Below are 17,240 nucleotides of genomic sequence, written 5' to 3'. Positions count from 1 at the left end.
AGCAGCCGGCTGTGGGGCTGAGAAAAGTGCAGGACTCTTCACACCGATGTGGCATGGCCCAAGCATCGCCCCTGGGCTGCGCCATCTGGGGCCAGGCACCAGGCTGGGCATCGCTCCTGGGGCCAACATAAAAGGGGTTGTGGGGTGGCCTGGGGTGGGACTAGCAGGTTAGGTCAGGCTGAGGGACCTGGGGAGCCTTCTCATGTGCTTGGGCACACAGGGGCCAGCGAGCCCAGTCACTGTCAGCCCCTCGAGGAGGCCAGGCAGTGCAGGCCATGGTAGACACACAGCACTGGCTGGGGGGTGACCTGGGAGAAGGGACAGGTGGCCTGGCTGCTGCCTGCCTGCCCCTGCTCAGCCCAACTCTGGGAGCTGCGCTGGGCTCTCAGCTCCTTTCTCCTTGACAGCTGCCTGGAGACCCCAGGAGGGCACAGTGGACATAGGGTCCCCTCGAGTAAGTCAGAAATGGGTGAGGTAGGGACAGGGCTGTCCCTGGGTGCTGCAGCCCTGCCCATCCAAGCACCCTCCCTAACTGCAGAAAATCTTAACTGGTATCGATTTTTTGACAGGGAACACTGGTACCTTTATCGGTGAACCCTGGCCCTGGCTAATGGCAGAGCTGGGCACCGGTGGGGGGGGGCCGTAGGTGGGGCTGCCTCCTACCCCTGCGGGCCCAGGACCCGAACCCTGCCCCTGTCCTCTGTCCCTGGAGGGGGCTTGATCTCATGGGTTGCAGAACCAGCTCTCTGTGGAGGCCCTGGGGCTCACTGCCCTGACTGGGCTCCACGGAGGGACAAGGTCTCAGGCACCACTGCTGTGTTCTGTGTCCTCTGGCTGGCAGCAGGACACTGGGGTGGGCAGTGGGCTTGAGTTCCTCCAGGGATCCTCAGGGGTTCTGGCCTGGGCCCCTGCTGCTCCCAGCTGGACAGCATGATGGCTGTGTGGCACCTGAGAGCTCTCCCAGAAGCCAACGCTGGGTCTTTGGCCTCAGTCCTCCTCCCGGGGGAGGGGGGGGGGTTGGGGGTGTACAGGGGGCCTGGTTGTGGACAGGGTCCCGGCACTTGCCCTCTGCCCTGCTCTGTCGGCTGGGCTGAGTGGGAGGTGAGGTCCTCACATTCCCTGGCTCTTCCTTTCCTTGGGGCACCATCTGCCCCACCTGCTGGGAGGCAGGTGTGAGGGCAGGCTGGGTGGTGGCCATGACGCTGGGGTCAGGGGCCGATACCTGCACCACCCTGGAGAGGCCTGTGTGCCCCACAGAGTGCGGGGTGGGGGGAGGCACTGTCCTGAGGCCAGGACTGTGGCCATACCCAGGCACCCAGCGTGGTCACCCTTGGGGTGGCACCTAGAATTCACAGGGCCGTGGGAACAGTCAGGCGTCTCCATCTGGTTCGCAGAGCAGCGGACACCTGCTCCTGATGGTTGTGGTCAGCCTGATGGCAGGCGAGGAGACCAAGGGTCAGGGGGACCCAGTCACGTGGCTGGGCGGGCGAGAGCGAGCTCCATGGGGAGGACGATGCTGTGAGGCTGAGGCCTCCACCCCCAGGCAGGAGCTGACCCTGGTCACCGGATCCTGCTTCCGCCTCCCGGAGTGCCCAGATCACAGGCGCAAGTGACCACACCTGGTGACCAGAACGAACTTCTGGATAAATCCTAGACTCGCTGACGGTGCCCAGGCTGTCCAGGAGGAGGTGGTCACTGGGCCCCACTGTACCCTGTGCACTCATCAGACGGGGGCACCGAGGACCCACAGAGACACCAGGGACTGGCATGGGGCTGGCGGCTGGGCCCCCAAGACACAATGAGGCCGCGATAGCATCTCACACATCTCAGGCCTGTATGGCCCTTTCCCGCAGGATATGACCAGCCCTCGAGCCGACGGCAGCCCCTTTGTCCCATCTCTGGGGACCGATCTTATCGATGGCGTCCTCCGCCGCCGTAATGGAAAAACGCATCGAGGAAATAAAAAGTTACGTGCAGAGATAGAGGAGCAATAAATAAATAAATAAGGAGCCCCAGCTGTGCGAGGCGGGCGGGAGCCCCCAGCGGGAGCAGTGGCCAGGGCACGGCGGCTCCCACCCGGGCTGGGTGATGGGGGTCAGGGCAGCTGGTGGGCCTCAGTTTCCACATCTGACTCCCTGACAAGTGGCACTGCAGGAGGGCAGCCCTGCACGCCTTGGTCTCCCTCCTGGGGCAGGGTCTGGGGCAGGGGGCAGATCGGGGTGGGGAACAGACCCCGCCACGTCCCCTGCCACGTGTGGCACCTGCAAGGAGGCTACCCTGGGGCCAGCTCTGCGCCTGCACCTGGTGGCGGTGCGGACTGCAGGAGCAGTGCTGCTGAGGGTCACAGGGCTCAGGGACAATGTGGTCCTGGGGCTGGTGAAGGCATCAGCGCAATACGGAGCCAGTGGCGGGGTCAAGGGTGACAGTCACTGTGCTGGTGCAAGTCGCACTGCGTGGCGGGCCAAGACGGTGTGGGCCGGTGACACATGGTGCATGGCTCGGCACTGTGACTGTGATGGCTCAAGGGACCGCACTGACCACTGTGACAGGGGCAGTGGCGGCCGTCTCGGCCCTCTGGGCGGCGTCCATGGCCCCAGACTCGCTCGGGAGATGCTCAGGAGGGGTCGGGGCCTGCGCAGGAAGCCGGGAGGGTGGAGGAGGAAGTGGCTAGATTAGGGCAGCCGAGATAGCTGCCAGGCCGCAGGCGCGGCTCTGGAAGGGGGGCGGCGGGCGGTGAGCAGAAGGGCCAGGGCAGGCAGAGCCCGGGCCGCCCACCTCGCCCGCCTCAGTCTTGCAGAATGCTGGAGTGGGGCACGGCCTCGCCTGCTGCCAGGCAGTCTGGCCCTTCTGTCTTCCTCCCAACTGCAGCCCCTCCAGCCTCCTGAGCCGACGACCTGCATGGCAGCTGGGGATCCTGCCCTGGTGTGAACCGCCGGCTCCTCCCTCTGTGCATGCCCTCCATGACCCAGCGCTGGCCAGACCCGGCTCCACTGTGGCACCGACCAAGCCGTGGCCTTCAGCAGGAGGGTCCCCAGGGTCACCTCATGCTGTCCCTGCCTGGCTCTCTGCAGCCTCCTCGGCCCCACCCCGACCCGCTGTGCGGGGACAGCGTCTGTGGCTCCTACTGCATCCTTAGTGTCCAGGGCTGGCGCACAGTAGGTGCTCAACTAATAGCAGTGCGAAAGCGAGAGAGATTGAGACCGTGTGGTGTGGCTGGATTGGGGTGAGCCTCTTCTTCTCGGGGCTCCAGGACTGCAGGGCCAAGGGGCACCGCAGCCTGGATTCTTGCTGCCGGCCTCCCTGGCTGGGATGGCCCAGCCTGTGACCTCATGGGCCTCCATTTCCAAGGCAACGCACATCTGCCAGCCGGGCCTGGTGCACTGGGACCCCGCCTCTGAGGAGCCCCCTCCCGGGACTGGGTCTCGGCCTGGCCGTACCCTCACGGCCTCTGCGCTCTTGGCTTGGCAAGGCCACTTAGGTGCTGGGGTGCCCTGGGCTCCTTAGTCTCAGTGTCCCTCCCAGTGTTGGTCCTGGGGCCTGGACTGTGCTGGCACTGGTTGAATGACCTCTGGTTTCTGTCCTTGACCTGCTCCTGGACAGAGGATGGGCCCCCGGCCCCACCTACACCCGTGCCCCACAAAGCACCCCAAGAGGCAGGAGGACCGCTGTGTGGACAGGGGGCCAGCCTCCCCGAAGCCAGGTCGCCAGAGCAGCCAGGGTCAGGGCACGTGCAGCCCAGGTGCGACCTGAGGACCCACCAGGGCACTGGCAGGGGAGGCCACCCAGCCTCTGCGCTGACCCCAGGCTGACCCTCTCCACCTACCAGCACCCCTCCCCCGGCTGCTAATCTAAGACAAATAGGCCCATCTCGGGCCACAGCAGGCCGCGATAACGTAACATAGCTGAAATGATTTTCCCACCACACAGGCGGCCGCTATCGGCCCATCTCCGGGCTGTCCGTCCATCCGGACAGGCGCCCTGCCTTAACCACTGATAACCAGCCGTGAGGTCCGTGTGGAAACTCGGCCTGGGAGATTAGTCCACTGCGCATGGCCCAGATAACCAGCCTGTGCCAGGCCGCATGGGGGGCTCCCCAAGCCCGCAGGGCCGCACGGCAGGCACAGGGCTGAGTACTGCCTCCGTGGGCCCAGACCCTCACCCTCACCCCTCCACACCCCACTGTTGCAGGCAGCCGACCCAGCACCCCGAAACCACCAGTGTCCACGTTTCACAACCAAGACAGTGAGGCCCGCACAGGGCACGGCTGAGTGGGAAGCACTTGCCTAGTGTGTGCCAGGCCCTGGGTTCGAGCCCCAGCACAGCCAATTTAAAAAGGCGAGGCCCTGGCTCACGGTCCATAGCACTGAGCCCTGGCCCGCAGGCTCCAGTCATGGCTTTCGAACCCCAGACCCTGCACACGCCTGAGACTCCCCTGGGCACCACCCCGACTCCTGTTTGCTCTGGGGCCCGGGCCGGAGGACCTGAGATCGTTCCTGGCACAGCTGCCAGTCTGTTTCCCCACCAATCCTGATGCAGAGGCAACCCCTCTGCTGGCCACAGGACCTTGACAGTGCAGCCTTCTGTCCTTGCTTCTGAGCCCTGAGACAGAAACAGCGCTCACACTGGCACAGTAGGCGGGAAGGAGTTCTGGTCCCCAAGTGCTCAGTGGGGAAATAGCAAGTGCCTGTCCTCTAGCACATGCCCCAGGACCCCGCCTGTCCTTGAGCCAGGTCCCAACCCTTCCTAAATCCCCAGGAGGGCCCCAAGGACAGGGTGGTGGCGGCCCACAGATGTGGGCCTGAGCCCCACACACCCCGCACCCCGTCACCACCCGCAGCTGCTCTGGGCTGGGTCCCTCGGGCCTGGGCATGGCCAGCTCCTCCACTCTCTCCCCTGCTTCAAGTGGAGGACTCGGCCTGCTGGGCACCTTCCCGCGGCCCTCTGGGGAGCTCAGGCTGTGTTCCCGACGCCCTCTCATCACTAGAGGATTCTGGGACAGAGATCTCTGGCCTGCCTGGGGTGGTCAGCATGATGGCCTGAGTCAGGAGGGCCATCCACAGAGACCACACCGGTGGGATGGCACGTGGCCTTTCGGGGCCTGTTCCTGTGTTCTTGGAATGATACAGGTGTTGAGGATACCTCTCACCATGGACACTCAACCCACACACCCTCCCCTCAGGCCACTGCAACTGTGGGCCTGGTAGGGACACTGTGGCCTCTCCTGTACCTTGGTGTCCCCAGGGGCACATGCAAGGGCAGTTGTGGTTCCACTGGGCTCTAGGCTACCTTCCCGTCTGGGGTGTTGGCCAGCCTGGGTCTGAGTCCTGGTCCCTCCAGTTCTGTGCAGCCTGTATGGGCGGGGTTGGGTGGCGTCGGCCCCTTCCTCAGCCTGATCACTGTCCCTGGACAGACACCCCCAGGACACAAGGACAGACCAGGACCCCCTGTGGGACGGGACCGTCTACATCCTGGTTGGCTGACCTGTCTGCCTGGCCACCACCTTCTGACCTCTGCAGGGGTGGGAGGCACAGACACAGGTCCCAAGGCACAGGGCATGGTCCCACGTGGGTGACCCTGGCCACTGCGTGAGGTGGTGCCTGCCCCTGCCAGGAGCCCACGTGGGGATGGAGACTGTGGCTCCCTTCATTTGCATATCAGAATGCTAAGCAGCCAGCCTGCAGCGCAAGGTCATTTCAAAGATAAACCCAGCCTCCTCCCGCCTGCGCATCCCTCTCCCAGCCAGAACCCCGGCTGGGGAGACAAGGGAGTGGCGGCTCAGCCCGCTCTGCCTTCCCCAAGGTGGCCTGGGCCACCGCCTTTGTGCTCACAGCCCTTGTGCCCCACACCTGCTCCCCTCTGCAAGGCCAGGCTGGAGTCCACGAAGCCCTGGACCCCTCTACCCTGGGTTCCCACTTGTCCAAGGTGCCTCCATCCAGCGCCTCTCCTGTCCTGGAAGCACCTGGCCCGCTCCCCTCAGCCACTGGGGGCCCCTGGGTGTTGAGAGCAGTTCAGGTTTTCTGTTGCAGGCCTCACACCCACAGGCAGGGCTGCTGCTGTCCCCATCCCCTGGAGGAGGATGAGAGGCCACTTGCAGTGCCCCTTCCTGGCCGGGCCTGCCTGGGGGCTGAGTGGTGCTGGGCACTCGGGGCTGTTGCAGGAATCTGGGACCCTCTCTGCCTGCACCCCACCCAGAGGGACCTCGGCCCCTGTGGGGGCGACCTGCCTGAGGCCCCCAGTGCCCCTCCTGGCCATTTGCAGAGGAGGGAGGAGGCTCCAGGCCTGCCCTCCGGCCTCCAGAGACAGCGAGGGGCTCCCCTTGCAGGCAAAGCTGCCAGCAGAGAACTCCTGAGAAGAGCAACACCCCAAGCACCGCCCTGATCTTTTAGGGGGGCTGGGGTCCCTAGGTGGCAGGTGAGGGATTCCAGTATCTTCGAGGCCCTCACGCAGGAGGTGATTGGAGGCCTCCTGGGTGTCCAGGTAGGGACGGGGCTGCGGTGCCTCCTCCCTGCCTGCTCCCCACAAGTCCCTCCTGCTGGCCCTAGGAATTGGAGGAAACCAGGCCCCGCCCCCACCGGACAGACCTGAGCAGCCAGCGTGGCACAGACAGGAAACTGAAGCCTGGTCAGCCAGCCCCTTCAGCCCCCCAAAGGGGAGGTGCAGCACCCCCAGGCCAGAGGTCTTTATTCACCCGTCATGGGGTGCTACAGAGATCAAAAAGGGGTGTAGTAGGGCTCACAGGAGTGGGGAGAAACAGCAGATGAGAGGCGAAGGTGGCCAGGCCCAATGTGCCCTCAGGGCCCCGACCCTGCAGGCCCCGTGAAGCCCTGACACCCATCACTGGCACAGTGGCCCCTTGGAGATAACGCTGCTGGGCTGCGGCTTCCCCCGTGATAAGTGTGGCTGTGCGGGGCCTGATAGGCGGCGGCCGGCGTGGCGGTTGGCCGGCGGCTGCCTATCGACCCATCGCTGCCCACTGCACAAAAATTCCTATCTGTGGGTGCTGACGGGCGCTTCTTGGTCACCAGATAGTGCAGGAAGCGGGGGTGCCCCAACCCCAAACCATGGCCACAGCTGCTATGAGGTCAGGCCCAAGCCCAAGGGCTCTGCATTCCCTCTGAAGCAGGAGGCTGAGGACCAGGACCTGGATGGGAACCAGCAGGCCGACGGGCACTGTGGCTCACATTCCAGACGTATTCCCAGCAGGGATCTGGATGTGCCCCCCCCCCGCCAACCAGGGTCTCCCCGCCCAGAGTGTAGTTGGCACTATGCTGGCCTTGTATCCCCCTCCTGCCTGGTCCTCACCACACACAGCAGGTGGGTGGGGGTGGGTGGTGCACACAGGGCCCGGGCCTCCTGGGGCTGAGGCCACCTTGCCAACCTCTCTGCAGATGCACAAACTGAGTTAGTCCAGGGCTGTTGGAAGCCAGGCAGGCGGAGCACCCTCCCTCTCGATCTGGCTATGCTAACCGGGGGCTACCTGGTCTCCCACAGCCACACAGGACACACACATCACCGACCCAGCCCAGTACACGGCCCCCGGTCCCGCAGTCTCCCTAGAAAGCCCAGTGGATGCCAGGAGGCTAGCTCCACATTCTGTGCAGGTCCCAGGGGAACAGTGGTCCCCTGACTTAGCAAATCCTTTCCCAGTCTTCAGCTAGGGTGGGCCCTGGTTCCCTGCAGACACCAACTCACAGGACTCTGCCTCGTACGCAGCAGGTGCTTAGTAAGTGCCTGCTTGGCCTGGTCTGTGTGCCCAGCCTTTCTGGTCCACCCACCCTGGCCAAGGACCATGCCAGCTCCTGTGCGTGGTGCCCGCCCACCTCGGCTCCCAGGCTGCGGATTTGTTAAGAAGGAAAAACAGCAACAACCCTGCCAGCTCCCCCAGCTCCCAGGTGGGGGGCCAGCCCTCAAAGGGGTCACGGTGAGGACACATTTGGGATCCCAGCTGCCCCTAGATACACCACAATGGCTTGGAGTCAACTGCTTAGGCAGGGGCTGCAGCACCCCAGGCATGGCCAGTCCTTTCCTACCCTGCATGGGGTCCACTCTGCTGGGAGCCCAACCCACCACCCCAGACATACACCCCGGTCCCCTGGGGATGCCAGGTGCCACCATCTCTGCTTCCTCTTCAGCCCCAGCAGGTCACACCCTGCCTCCGGGAACTTCCAAATGCTTCCTCCATACTACTCAGGGCAGGATCCCGCTCTGGGCACGCACGGCCACACTGATGACCGCCTCTTGCCAACAGCTTGCCACGTAGCCCGCCACGAAGGCTGACGGGATGTAAGGACAGGCCAATCCCTGGGGCCTCTGGTGACCTGAGTACCTGAGTAGCCCTGTTCCCAGCAGGCCCAGCCCTGAGCCAGCTGCCCTGGGACGCGGCGCTGGTGGACCCCACACTGGTTACCTGGCCCGCTCCAGGGGCTGGCCGCCTCCTCCCGGGGCTGTGTCTCAGGCTCTGGTCCCTCCATCTCCTCGGAGGCTCCTGGGGACTCCAGGTGCGCTGGTGCCACTGCCACTGGTGCTGGGGGTGGATTCACTGCTGCAGAGAGGAAAACACCATCGTATCCCTGAGCCTTTGGGTCTGCCCTGTGGCCGGGAGGGAAACTGAGGCCTAGGGCATGCAAGCAGGACCAGAGTCACCGCCCTCCTGGCTGGCTCCCAGAGGAGGGGAGCAGGGAGGCAACCCCAACTCTCCTTGCACCCTCGGCCGCCCTGTGCACGGCGGTAGAGAGGATGGCACCTTGTGCAGGACGGCTACCAGGTGTGCTGGGGCAGCGGCACGCCACCGCGGCTGGCCTCCTCGGCAGCAGGGCCCCTCTGCCGGCCCCGCACCCAATTCCAGCCCAAAGGGCATATTTGCTTTCCCAGCCGGCTGATAACCACCGAGGCCCCCAATCGATGAGCTCCCATAAAGCCCCCCGTGACGTCACGCACCCGGCAGATTATTAATACCCGCGATAAGGGCCGTGATTAACATCAAATAAATCAATCACACAATATAAAAGTCCTATTATTTTTGGCTATAAATCAAAGTGGCTGGCATCTGAGCTCCAGCCACCGCGCGCGGCGTGCTGGACCCGCCCAGCGTAGATACGCCCCCATGCCTTATCGGCCCATCGACGCGTTATCACCAAGGCTGGTGCCAGGTGCAGCCCGGCTGTTTTCTCCGGCCGTCCCGGCCCCACCCGCCTCCGCGCAGCCCCAGCTCCAAGATCAGATATGGGCTCGGCTCCCCAGGAAGCCGCGGGGCAGAGTCCACTGGCCAGCGCACTGCCCTTTGGCAGCTCGCACCAGTGCTGCCATTAGCACGGTACTGAGTGGCAGTCACGCTGGACGGGTGATGGCAGGGCCTCTGGGCACCTAAGGAGCCCTCATCCCGCCACCTGGCACACAGGCATGAGGATCAAGGCCCAGAAAGGCCAGGGGGTTGGCCTGGGCCAGCTGGCTGCACAGCGCTGCAGGCCGACAGCCACAGAGATGGCAGTAATAATGGACACTTGGCCCTGACCGAGTGCCCACGCAGGCACCACTGCCCTGTGGCCGTGGGTGTCCCTAGTGAACTAGGGTAAGGGCACCTGTCCCCTACCCCCGCTCTGGGGATGGTCAGGGCGGGCAGGCCGACTGCATGGCCCCGAGGGATAGGGGGCCTCCTGCCTGCAGCCATCAGGTGGGGCCAGGACTCAGAACAGTGATGTGAGTAACAGGTCCCAGAGAGAGGCCCTGATCAACCAGGCCTGGTCTCTCTGGACTCTACCCATCTGTACTGCTGCCCGGCAGTCCACCCGCTGCTCCCTCACCCACTTCTGGCCTCCCACTGTCCACTCTGTGCCCCTCACCTTGGCATCCTTCAGCCTCTGCCACAGTGCTGCAGCACAGGTGACCACAGGCCCTAGGGTCACTCAAAGTCACTGCCTGCCTCGCCTTTGTTCAGGGTCATGGCCCCCACCACGCACTCTCCTAATGGCCCCTGTCAGAGCTGCCACAGCATCTTGGGTCCAAGTCACCCAGAAGTGACTGGAGTACCATCCCCAGGGGACATGGCCCGAGTAGGCCTCTTGGAGTCCAAGGCTGTGGAGGTGGAGTGTCTGTCCCAGGCCTTCCTTGGGGAAGAAATACTGCCACCAGGAAGAGGACCCGAGAGCTGAGGTGCCCAGGGGCTTAGGGCAGCAGGACAGAGGACCAGAGACGAGCCTGCAGTGGGACAGCCTGGGCAGTGGTGGCAAACCTACAGTCTCTGTTGACAGGCTGGACAGAACGCCCCAGCATTGCCCAGCAACCAAGCTTCAAGTAACTGCACAGGAGCCACGTGCATGCTTGGGAACACAAAGGTGTCATAGCAGTGTGGACACTTGGTCTCTAGAGGGTCGCCACCTCCAACCTAGGGCACAGGTTCAGGCCGGTGATGCCCCCTCATTGGGCCCACACTGGGTCCTCCTGCCCTGTGCCTTAGACTCCTCACCTGTACTAAAGTTACGTGCACAAGTGTCCCTGTCCTGCCCTGGCCAGGGACAGGGGCCTGGGGACAAGGGCAGTGACTCACCTGCACTGGATGGGCTCAGGGGCTCGTGTCTCCCTATAGCCATGGGCTCTGGTGCTGGGGTCTCCTGCTCCTCCAGGCTGGTGTCTGGGGCCTGGGCCTCCTCCGCGGCATCCATGTCTCCAGGAGAACCTGTGGACACAGCCCGAGGGGAGCTGTGAGGGCCTTTGGGCATGGCCACGCTGGCCTCCTGTCCCTGTGCAGTCAGGCCAGCACCCACTGTATCCCCAAGACCTGGGCTGAGGTGCCAGGAGCACAGCCAGGGTGTGGCTCTGCTCTCCCCACTGTGCTCAAAGCCCTGGCATGGGCACTATTTCCACCAGGACAAGGGACTCCTCCTCCCAGCCCCCAGCCAAAGCCCTGGGATGGCCCTACCCTCCAGTAGGGGTTCCGGGCTCAGAGGGACAGTGCAGCACTTTCCCACACTCCTGGTCTGCAGAGCCCGATGCTACCCCGGGCCCTGGGGCAGGCACTTCCCTGGCCCACTGTGGGACCCCCCCACCTCCTCTGTACCCCAGAGCTCCCCTGGAACAGCATCCCAGGCCCATGGTGGAAGGAATGGTGGTGGTGGGGGTTGTGGTCAGTTGGGGTGGTGCCCCCTCAGAGACTCAGAGTGCGGGTCAGGGCTGGCCTTGCAGGAGAGGACTAGGGTGGACTGGGGTAGGACACAGGGCCCTGACCCCAGAGCTGCCACCTGAGTGGCAGGATGTTGACTGGGCCAGCCTACATGGGAGGGCAGAGTCAACGAACAGAGAGCTGTGGCCAAACGGTGATCCCCACCCCATCCCTTGCTGTGGCCGGGTCAGGGCTGGACCATGTCCACCCTCTAGGTCAGACTTGTCCCCAGTGTAGGACCATCACAGGCTCGGAGTGGTCCAGCTCCCAGCTGCCCTCCAGAGCCATCTACATGGGGCAGGGACTCAGCTCCTACCAGGATTGACACTGCTGGCTGGGGGCACATGGGTGGGGCTGCTGTCACCGTGTACTGTCCCTGGGTGGGTCCCTCTTCTCCTGCTGACCTGAGGATGCAGGGGGCGTAGCACTGGACAGTGTCAGGCCCTTGGCAGTAGAGGAATCAAAGGACTGGAGTAGACCCTGAGCCAGACACGGTGTGGTGAGGCTGGGTAAGGAGGCGGAGCGGGTCCTGTGGGGCTCTGGGGACCCAGTGTCTGTCAGGCTGGAGAGGGCCTCGGAGTGGGGGTAATATGTGCACAGGCCGTGGTGTGGGGGTCAAGACAGAGGAGGGTGCTGGTCCTGCCCCTGAACTCAGAGGCCACGGAAGAGAGGGCATCCTGACCTGGAGCAGCGGAGCCCTGGCCAGTGCCAGGCCAAGCATGGTCCCAGGACTGGACCTGAGCCCCAGCTTCCCCCGACATCTCTCGGCCACTGCTGGCCACACAGGAAATGGGGTGCTCAGCTTCTTTGGCCCCCTCAGGCAGGCTGCTCCAACTGTGCACAGTGACAAGTGGGGGTTTGGCCTGTGTACCCTCCCTCAGCCGAGTGTGGGGAGCCCCAGCTCTGGGGCACATTTTCCCTCGGAGGCCAGGAGGCTTGAGGCCAGGAGGTGTCAGAGCTGGACTCCTGCACAGCTGTGGGGCCCTGGGCACCCACAGGTCTCCATGGTCCAGGCAGGGGCTGGCCCAGTGCCCACGCAGGCAGGCCCTAGCACCAAGGGTCCCCTGCTCAGAAGAACAAAGGCGCGTACTCCACACAATGCCGCTGGCCTGCGCAGGGCGGGGTTTATCCGAGCTGCTAATTCCGTTCCAGCACAATTACAACAGCTCGATAATGCTGGGACAACCGCAGGGCGGCCACACACGGCCTGTGTTGCCATCCTGCGTGCTGCGGGGTCTGGCTCCGCTGTCCCTCGGGCCTGAAGCACCTGGCCTGCAGGCCGAGTGTCTGCCCACCAAGGCAGGATGCTGCTGCTCCCTGGGTGCCTGTCTTAGGAAAGCCCTAGCTGCCAGGGACTTTACTCAGCAGAGACCACGGCCTCTCTGTGTGCAGGGCTCCAGTGGCCACAACACTCCACAAAAACCCGCCCAGCAGGTAGGGGCTGGGGAGGGCGCACCGCCTGGCTCTGCACCTCAAAACATCCTCACCTTACCCCCCGCTCACACAGCCCTGTGAGGTCCTTTCCCAGGCTCCACCCAAATAGGGAAACTGAGGCACAGGGTCAGCACCAAGTGATGACTCAGCAGATGGGGTAGTGGGATGTATGTGGAGCTGGACTCTCAGGCCAGTCGCAACCCGAATCTCACCGCCCAGGGGACATCCAGCTCCCAGAGGGGACCCAAGTCGCATCCACTGAATAAACTGAGGCCTGTCAAAGTAGTCCGGCCGACCCTGCTTCTCGGGGCAACCCCCCACCCACCCGGACGCACGCTGTCCCCACACTCCCAATGGGCTGGTCTGTCTCTCCCTGGAGCTGAGGCGGGACAGGTCGGTGCCTGAAGACACGCTCCCGCCATGGCCCCGTGGCCGTCCACAGGCACCTCGGCGTCACCCGCAGCAGGGGCATCGCTGGGCACGGCCCCCACGGTGCCCGGAGCCCCGCGGTTATCACATCGAGCAGACGCCGCGCGCCCATCCGTCTCCTGCTCATTAAGCCGGACGCCGGGATGGAAATGAAAACGTAATAGCTATTTGATTGGGGGTGAGATAGTTTGCATATTGGCTCGGCGCTGATAGCGGAATTTCATCAACTCCCTTTTTTCATGCTTTAAAACTGAATTACGGAGACAGCTCTGCGCGGCAGCCTCCTCCCGCTGCTCCCTCTGAGTCCTGTCCCGTCCCTACCCCTCCCGGCCAGGCTGGCTCTGGGGCCAATGCTGCCCTGCGGGACCTGTGGCTAAGGGACGAGGGGTCTGGGCGCAGGTCCCCAGCTCTGCCCAGCACAGGGTCTCTCTCTGTGGCCCCTCCAGGAGTCCCTCCCGCTCACCTGCAAGCAGTACATGGGGCAGCAGCAGCCTGACCCCACCTGTTTTCTCCCCATGTGTCCACTGGCACCCCAGGGCCTCCTTCACTGGCTCACCCTCTCATCGGCCTTGCCCAGGCCCCAGTGTGCCAGGCCTAGTGAGCAACATCTTCCCCTTGGGTGAGGGGGGCACCCTTGGGGCTCCCTGGAGGAGGGCGCAGGGTAGGAAACCCTCCTGGGTCAGGGTGCGAAAGCACGGGCAGGGCCAGGGCAGCTGCTCCTCCCCACACCGGGGTTCCTCGTGGAAAATGGGGACAGCAGGGGCCCATCCAGTGCTGGTGTGGAGTGGCCAGACCGGGCTGGGGGTCGGGAGCACAGCCTTGTGCCGGGATGGCTGCCATCACCATCTGGGCACCCACTCTCCTTAGCTGGGGGAGGAAGGACAGGGCAGGGCAGAGGTGGGGACGAGGGCACGGTGGACGGGCGCAACCAGGAGGGACATCCTGGGCTCCACGCACAGAGCGGCAGATAACATTGGGAAAACAGCAACAGGTTTAGAATTTCCCACAGTGGGCAGTGGGCAGATGGGGCCACCTCGAGGACAAGCAGGCAAGGTGGGGCGGCACTGTGGGGCCGGGGTGACCGGGACACGGTGCAGGTCTGGGCCTCCAGCCAGCCCCACCCTGGCCATGCCTCCACGCAGACCCTGGTGGGAGGAGGGCCCGACCCGCTGCGGCAGCACAGCCCCTCCACCCGGGGGCTGGGTGCCATCCAGGCTCCACACCAGGAGCACGACCCAGCCACTGCCACCGGCGGGTACCTGCTGTAACCCTTACCCTAACCCTAACCCTAACCCCGGCCGCCAGCCCTGAAGGGGACCCAGGCTCCTTCCCAGAGGACAAGCAGCTCAGGGGCCCTGGGGCGCAGACTTCCAGCCCACACCAAATGTGGCCAGAGCCCCTTCCCAAGGGCTTTCCACAGGGGCAAGTGCCACTGCCACCCACCCCAGCCACCCTCAGATGGCCAGCTCCCTGCTGTGGCCCAGGCAGGGCCCCTCATCCCTCAGCACCTCCCCGGGGCCTGCGGGTCCCTGTGGCCCAGGTCTGTCCTCCAAGCTCAGCCAGCTTCACCCTCAAGCCTGGCAGGGTACCCACAGCCCAGGGAGGAGGAAGGCTGGCTGATCTGGCAAAGTGCCTTGGAAGGGACACTTCGGTGGCAGCCAGGGTGATGGCTCCCAGGGCACCAGGGCAGGAGTGCACCCACCGCCCCACCAGGCCACCGGCAGCTGCCACACCAGGGTCAGGAGGATGTGATGTTCAGAGGATGGTGGTAGGGTCATGGGAAGCTGCAGATGCAGCCTGGCACAGATGCCTCCTCCATCCTGGCTTGGGGATGGCATAGCCCTGGGGCAGGGAGCTCAGTCTGCTCCTCTGAGGCTTGCACTCTCTCTCTCTCCTCATCCTCTAAGCTCTGGCGCTGCACGCCTAGCTCGGTGCCTGCTGCGAGCTCCATCAGGGACAGACCCAAGGTGAGCTCTGGGCCACCCCAACACCCAGGCAAGAGCGTGAAGTGCTTGGGGCTGACAGAGCAGAGCTGGGTGGGAGTGCAGACCCACATTCTAGCCCCCGTGGAGATGGCTGTGGTGCGGCACCCGTGCTGCCCAGTCCAGGTGCTGTTTTCACACGCGGCAGGCTCTCCTCCCATGCTGCTGGATTTTCAGGGTCTGAGCCTTTGCTCAGAGTGGTGCGGCCCGCAAGCCACAGTCTGCCCCCCTTCAACACTGGAAGGGCCCGGGGCACCTCAGGCTCTTTCCAAAGGCAGCGCCCCTCCCCTTGGGACTCCTCTGGCCCAGGCTGCTCACTGTTGGCCTGGCCAGGAACCATCAGGCTTCTCTCCTCCCTCCCGCCTTTCCCACTGGCAGAGTCCAGCCTGGAGCCAGTGGGTAGAGCTGGTGGGCTTCCCTGCCCCAGGCTGTGGCCACGCTGGGCCTAAAGGCCCTGCAGACCAGCTGAGTGGATTCTGCACGGGTAGGACAAGGACCCTTGCCTCTTATAATGCTCCTTGGCCTTACCTCACTTACGGGTGGGAAACGGAGGCCCAGACCGCAGACTCGTGCCAGGCCTCTTGGCGAGCAGAGTGGTCAGCCTGTCCAGGCCAGCACCTGGTATGACTGGTGGGGTCCCTCCAGGCCTAGTCCTGTGTTCCCTCAGCCCTCCCTTCCTTGCCCATGTGACCTCTGCCCTGCTGGGGTACCCTTGCCCCAGGAGCTGAGCTCCTCTAATCAGACCACCAGAGACATGAACCTGCCAGGGCCCTGATCTGACTACACCGGACCCATGGGGACACTGAAGCAGAGGACAGCCACACTGGCCCTGCCCCATACCCCACAACCTTAAATCAGCTGCTCACGGGGCTTCTCATACCTGGCACAACCGAGGCCCTCTGGGCTCCTGGGAACCGGGAAATGGCCTCAAGACACTGGGCTCAGAGGCCAGGACCCCCAGCACGGCTGCTCCCAACTGTGGGGGCTGGTGTGGGTGAGCATGGGCTCACAGAGGGGCTGCTGGGTGGGGGCAGATGAGCTGAGACTGAGCGGAGCCCGGGGGGGGGGACCACTGAGAAGGCAGGGAGGGGCTGGTCCTGGGCACCCCAGACACAGCAGAGTCTGAGGTCAGCACGGGTGCCATGCTCCAGGCAGCCCCCAGCCCCGCCCCTCAGGATCCGCCCCCTGCCTCTCTCCTGCCCCTCTCCCAGGCAGGGCTGCTCCCCCACCCCGTCCCCAGGGGCAGGGGCAGGGGCCGGGCAGGCAAGGCCGGGAGAAAGGGAGGCGGAGGAGGAGGGTGGAGGACGGGGCCTGAGAAAGCCCGGCCGCCTGATAGGGAGAGATTGGTTTCAGCCGGAGCTGCGGCCTGCCAAGTCCACATCCTATCGGCAAGGCCTGGGCTCACTCAACATTCATCCCGCTGAGCTCGGAAACTTTATCAACGCTAAAGGTTGGCGCCATCTCTGGGCCCGGCCACTCCCAGCCTCCGATGGGCCTGATAGCCGCCGATAGATTACACGAGATTGTTTCACTCTGGACAGCCGATTGCTAATGTGCTGGGGGAGGGGGCTGCAGGCTGTGAGGGGGGGCAGGGAGCACCCACGTGGGGCAGGATGGCACGGTGGACCACGCATGTGCTTGGGCACAGCCACGTGCTGGGCAGGGCAGAAGCGCGAGGCTACTGGGGGTGAAGAGGGAGACATGGCCGAGCTGGGCGCTGGAGTGCCCGAGGGATCCACTCCTCCCCAGATGGGTGATAACGGCGAGCGCTGGGCCCGGCAGAGGCTAATGGAGCGGCCACAAGGCCATACATCAGACAGATGGCAGCAGGCAGCTGCAGACAGGATGGCGCTGCGTGACAGCCTCCACTGAGGGCTGGGCGACCCCTCCTCACAGCCCGCTCTGCTCCCAGCAAACCAGGAACCTGGCCTGGCGCGGTGCTGGGCACTTCCCCTGGCCACCGCAGGTGCCAGGTGCTCCAGCTCCCCACCACCGTGAGGGCCCCGACTCTGCGTCAGGTCCCCAGTGGGGCATCTCCCCCTCCCCCACTGCCTGCCACCGTGCCCTGGCCGCTGGCCCCTTGTAGCTCTGCCCTTGCTGAGTCTCCCATATCGGGGACACAGTGCAGTGTGCCAGCCAGAGGGCCCTGGTAAAGGCCACCCACACACAGCAGGCACTCAGTACAAGTCACGTGTGCCTGCCCACCAGCAGGGCAGGGGTGTCCCAGTCCCCCCTGGGAA

At 64.6% G+C, this 17,240-nt stretch overlaps 1 protein-coding gene across 2 annotated transcripts in view; it reads right to left on the bottom strand.

The window, feature by feature from the left end:
• The window catches only part of Zfpm1 (zinc finger protein, FOG family member 1), a 46,133-nt gene that overhangs the window by 17,103 nt on the left and 11,790 nt on the right, over positions 1–17,240 (bottom strand). The window contains exons 2-3 of one of the 2 annotated variants that reach the window (XM_063247800.1): positions 10,544–10,672; positions 8,408–8,539 (exon numbers count right to left, since the gene is read on the bottom strand). In XM_063247800.1, coding sequence (XP_063103870.1) covers positions 8,408–8,539; positions 10,544–10,672 — 261 coding nt within the window. Of the gene's footprint in view, positions 1–8,407; positions 8,543–10,543; positions 10,673–17,240 lie in introns of both variants that reach the window. The other variant, XM_063247799.1, reaches the window with a different exon arrangement.

This window comes from Cavia porcellus, unplaced genomic scaffold, assembly GCF_034190915.1.
Source record: "Cavia porcellus strain 051 isolate PalLab524CR breed Dunkin Hartley unplaced genomic scaffold, mCavPor4.1 scaffold_4, whole genome shotgun sequence".
Taxonomy (NCBI): Eukaryota; Metazoa; Chordata; class Mammalia; order Rodentia; family Caviidae; genus Cavia; species Cavia porcellus.
The sequence above is the reverse complement of the archived record's forward strand: the minus strand, read 5'-3'. Positions and strand labels throughout refer to the sequence as shown.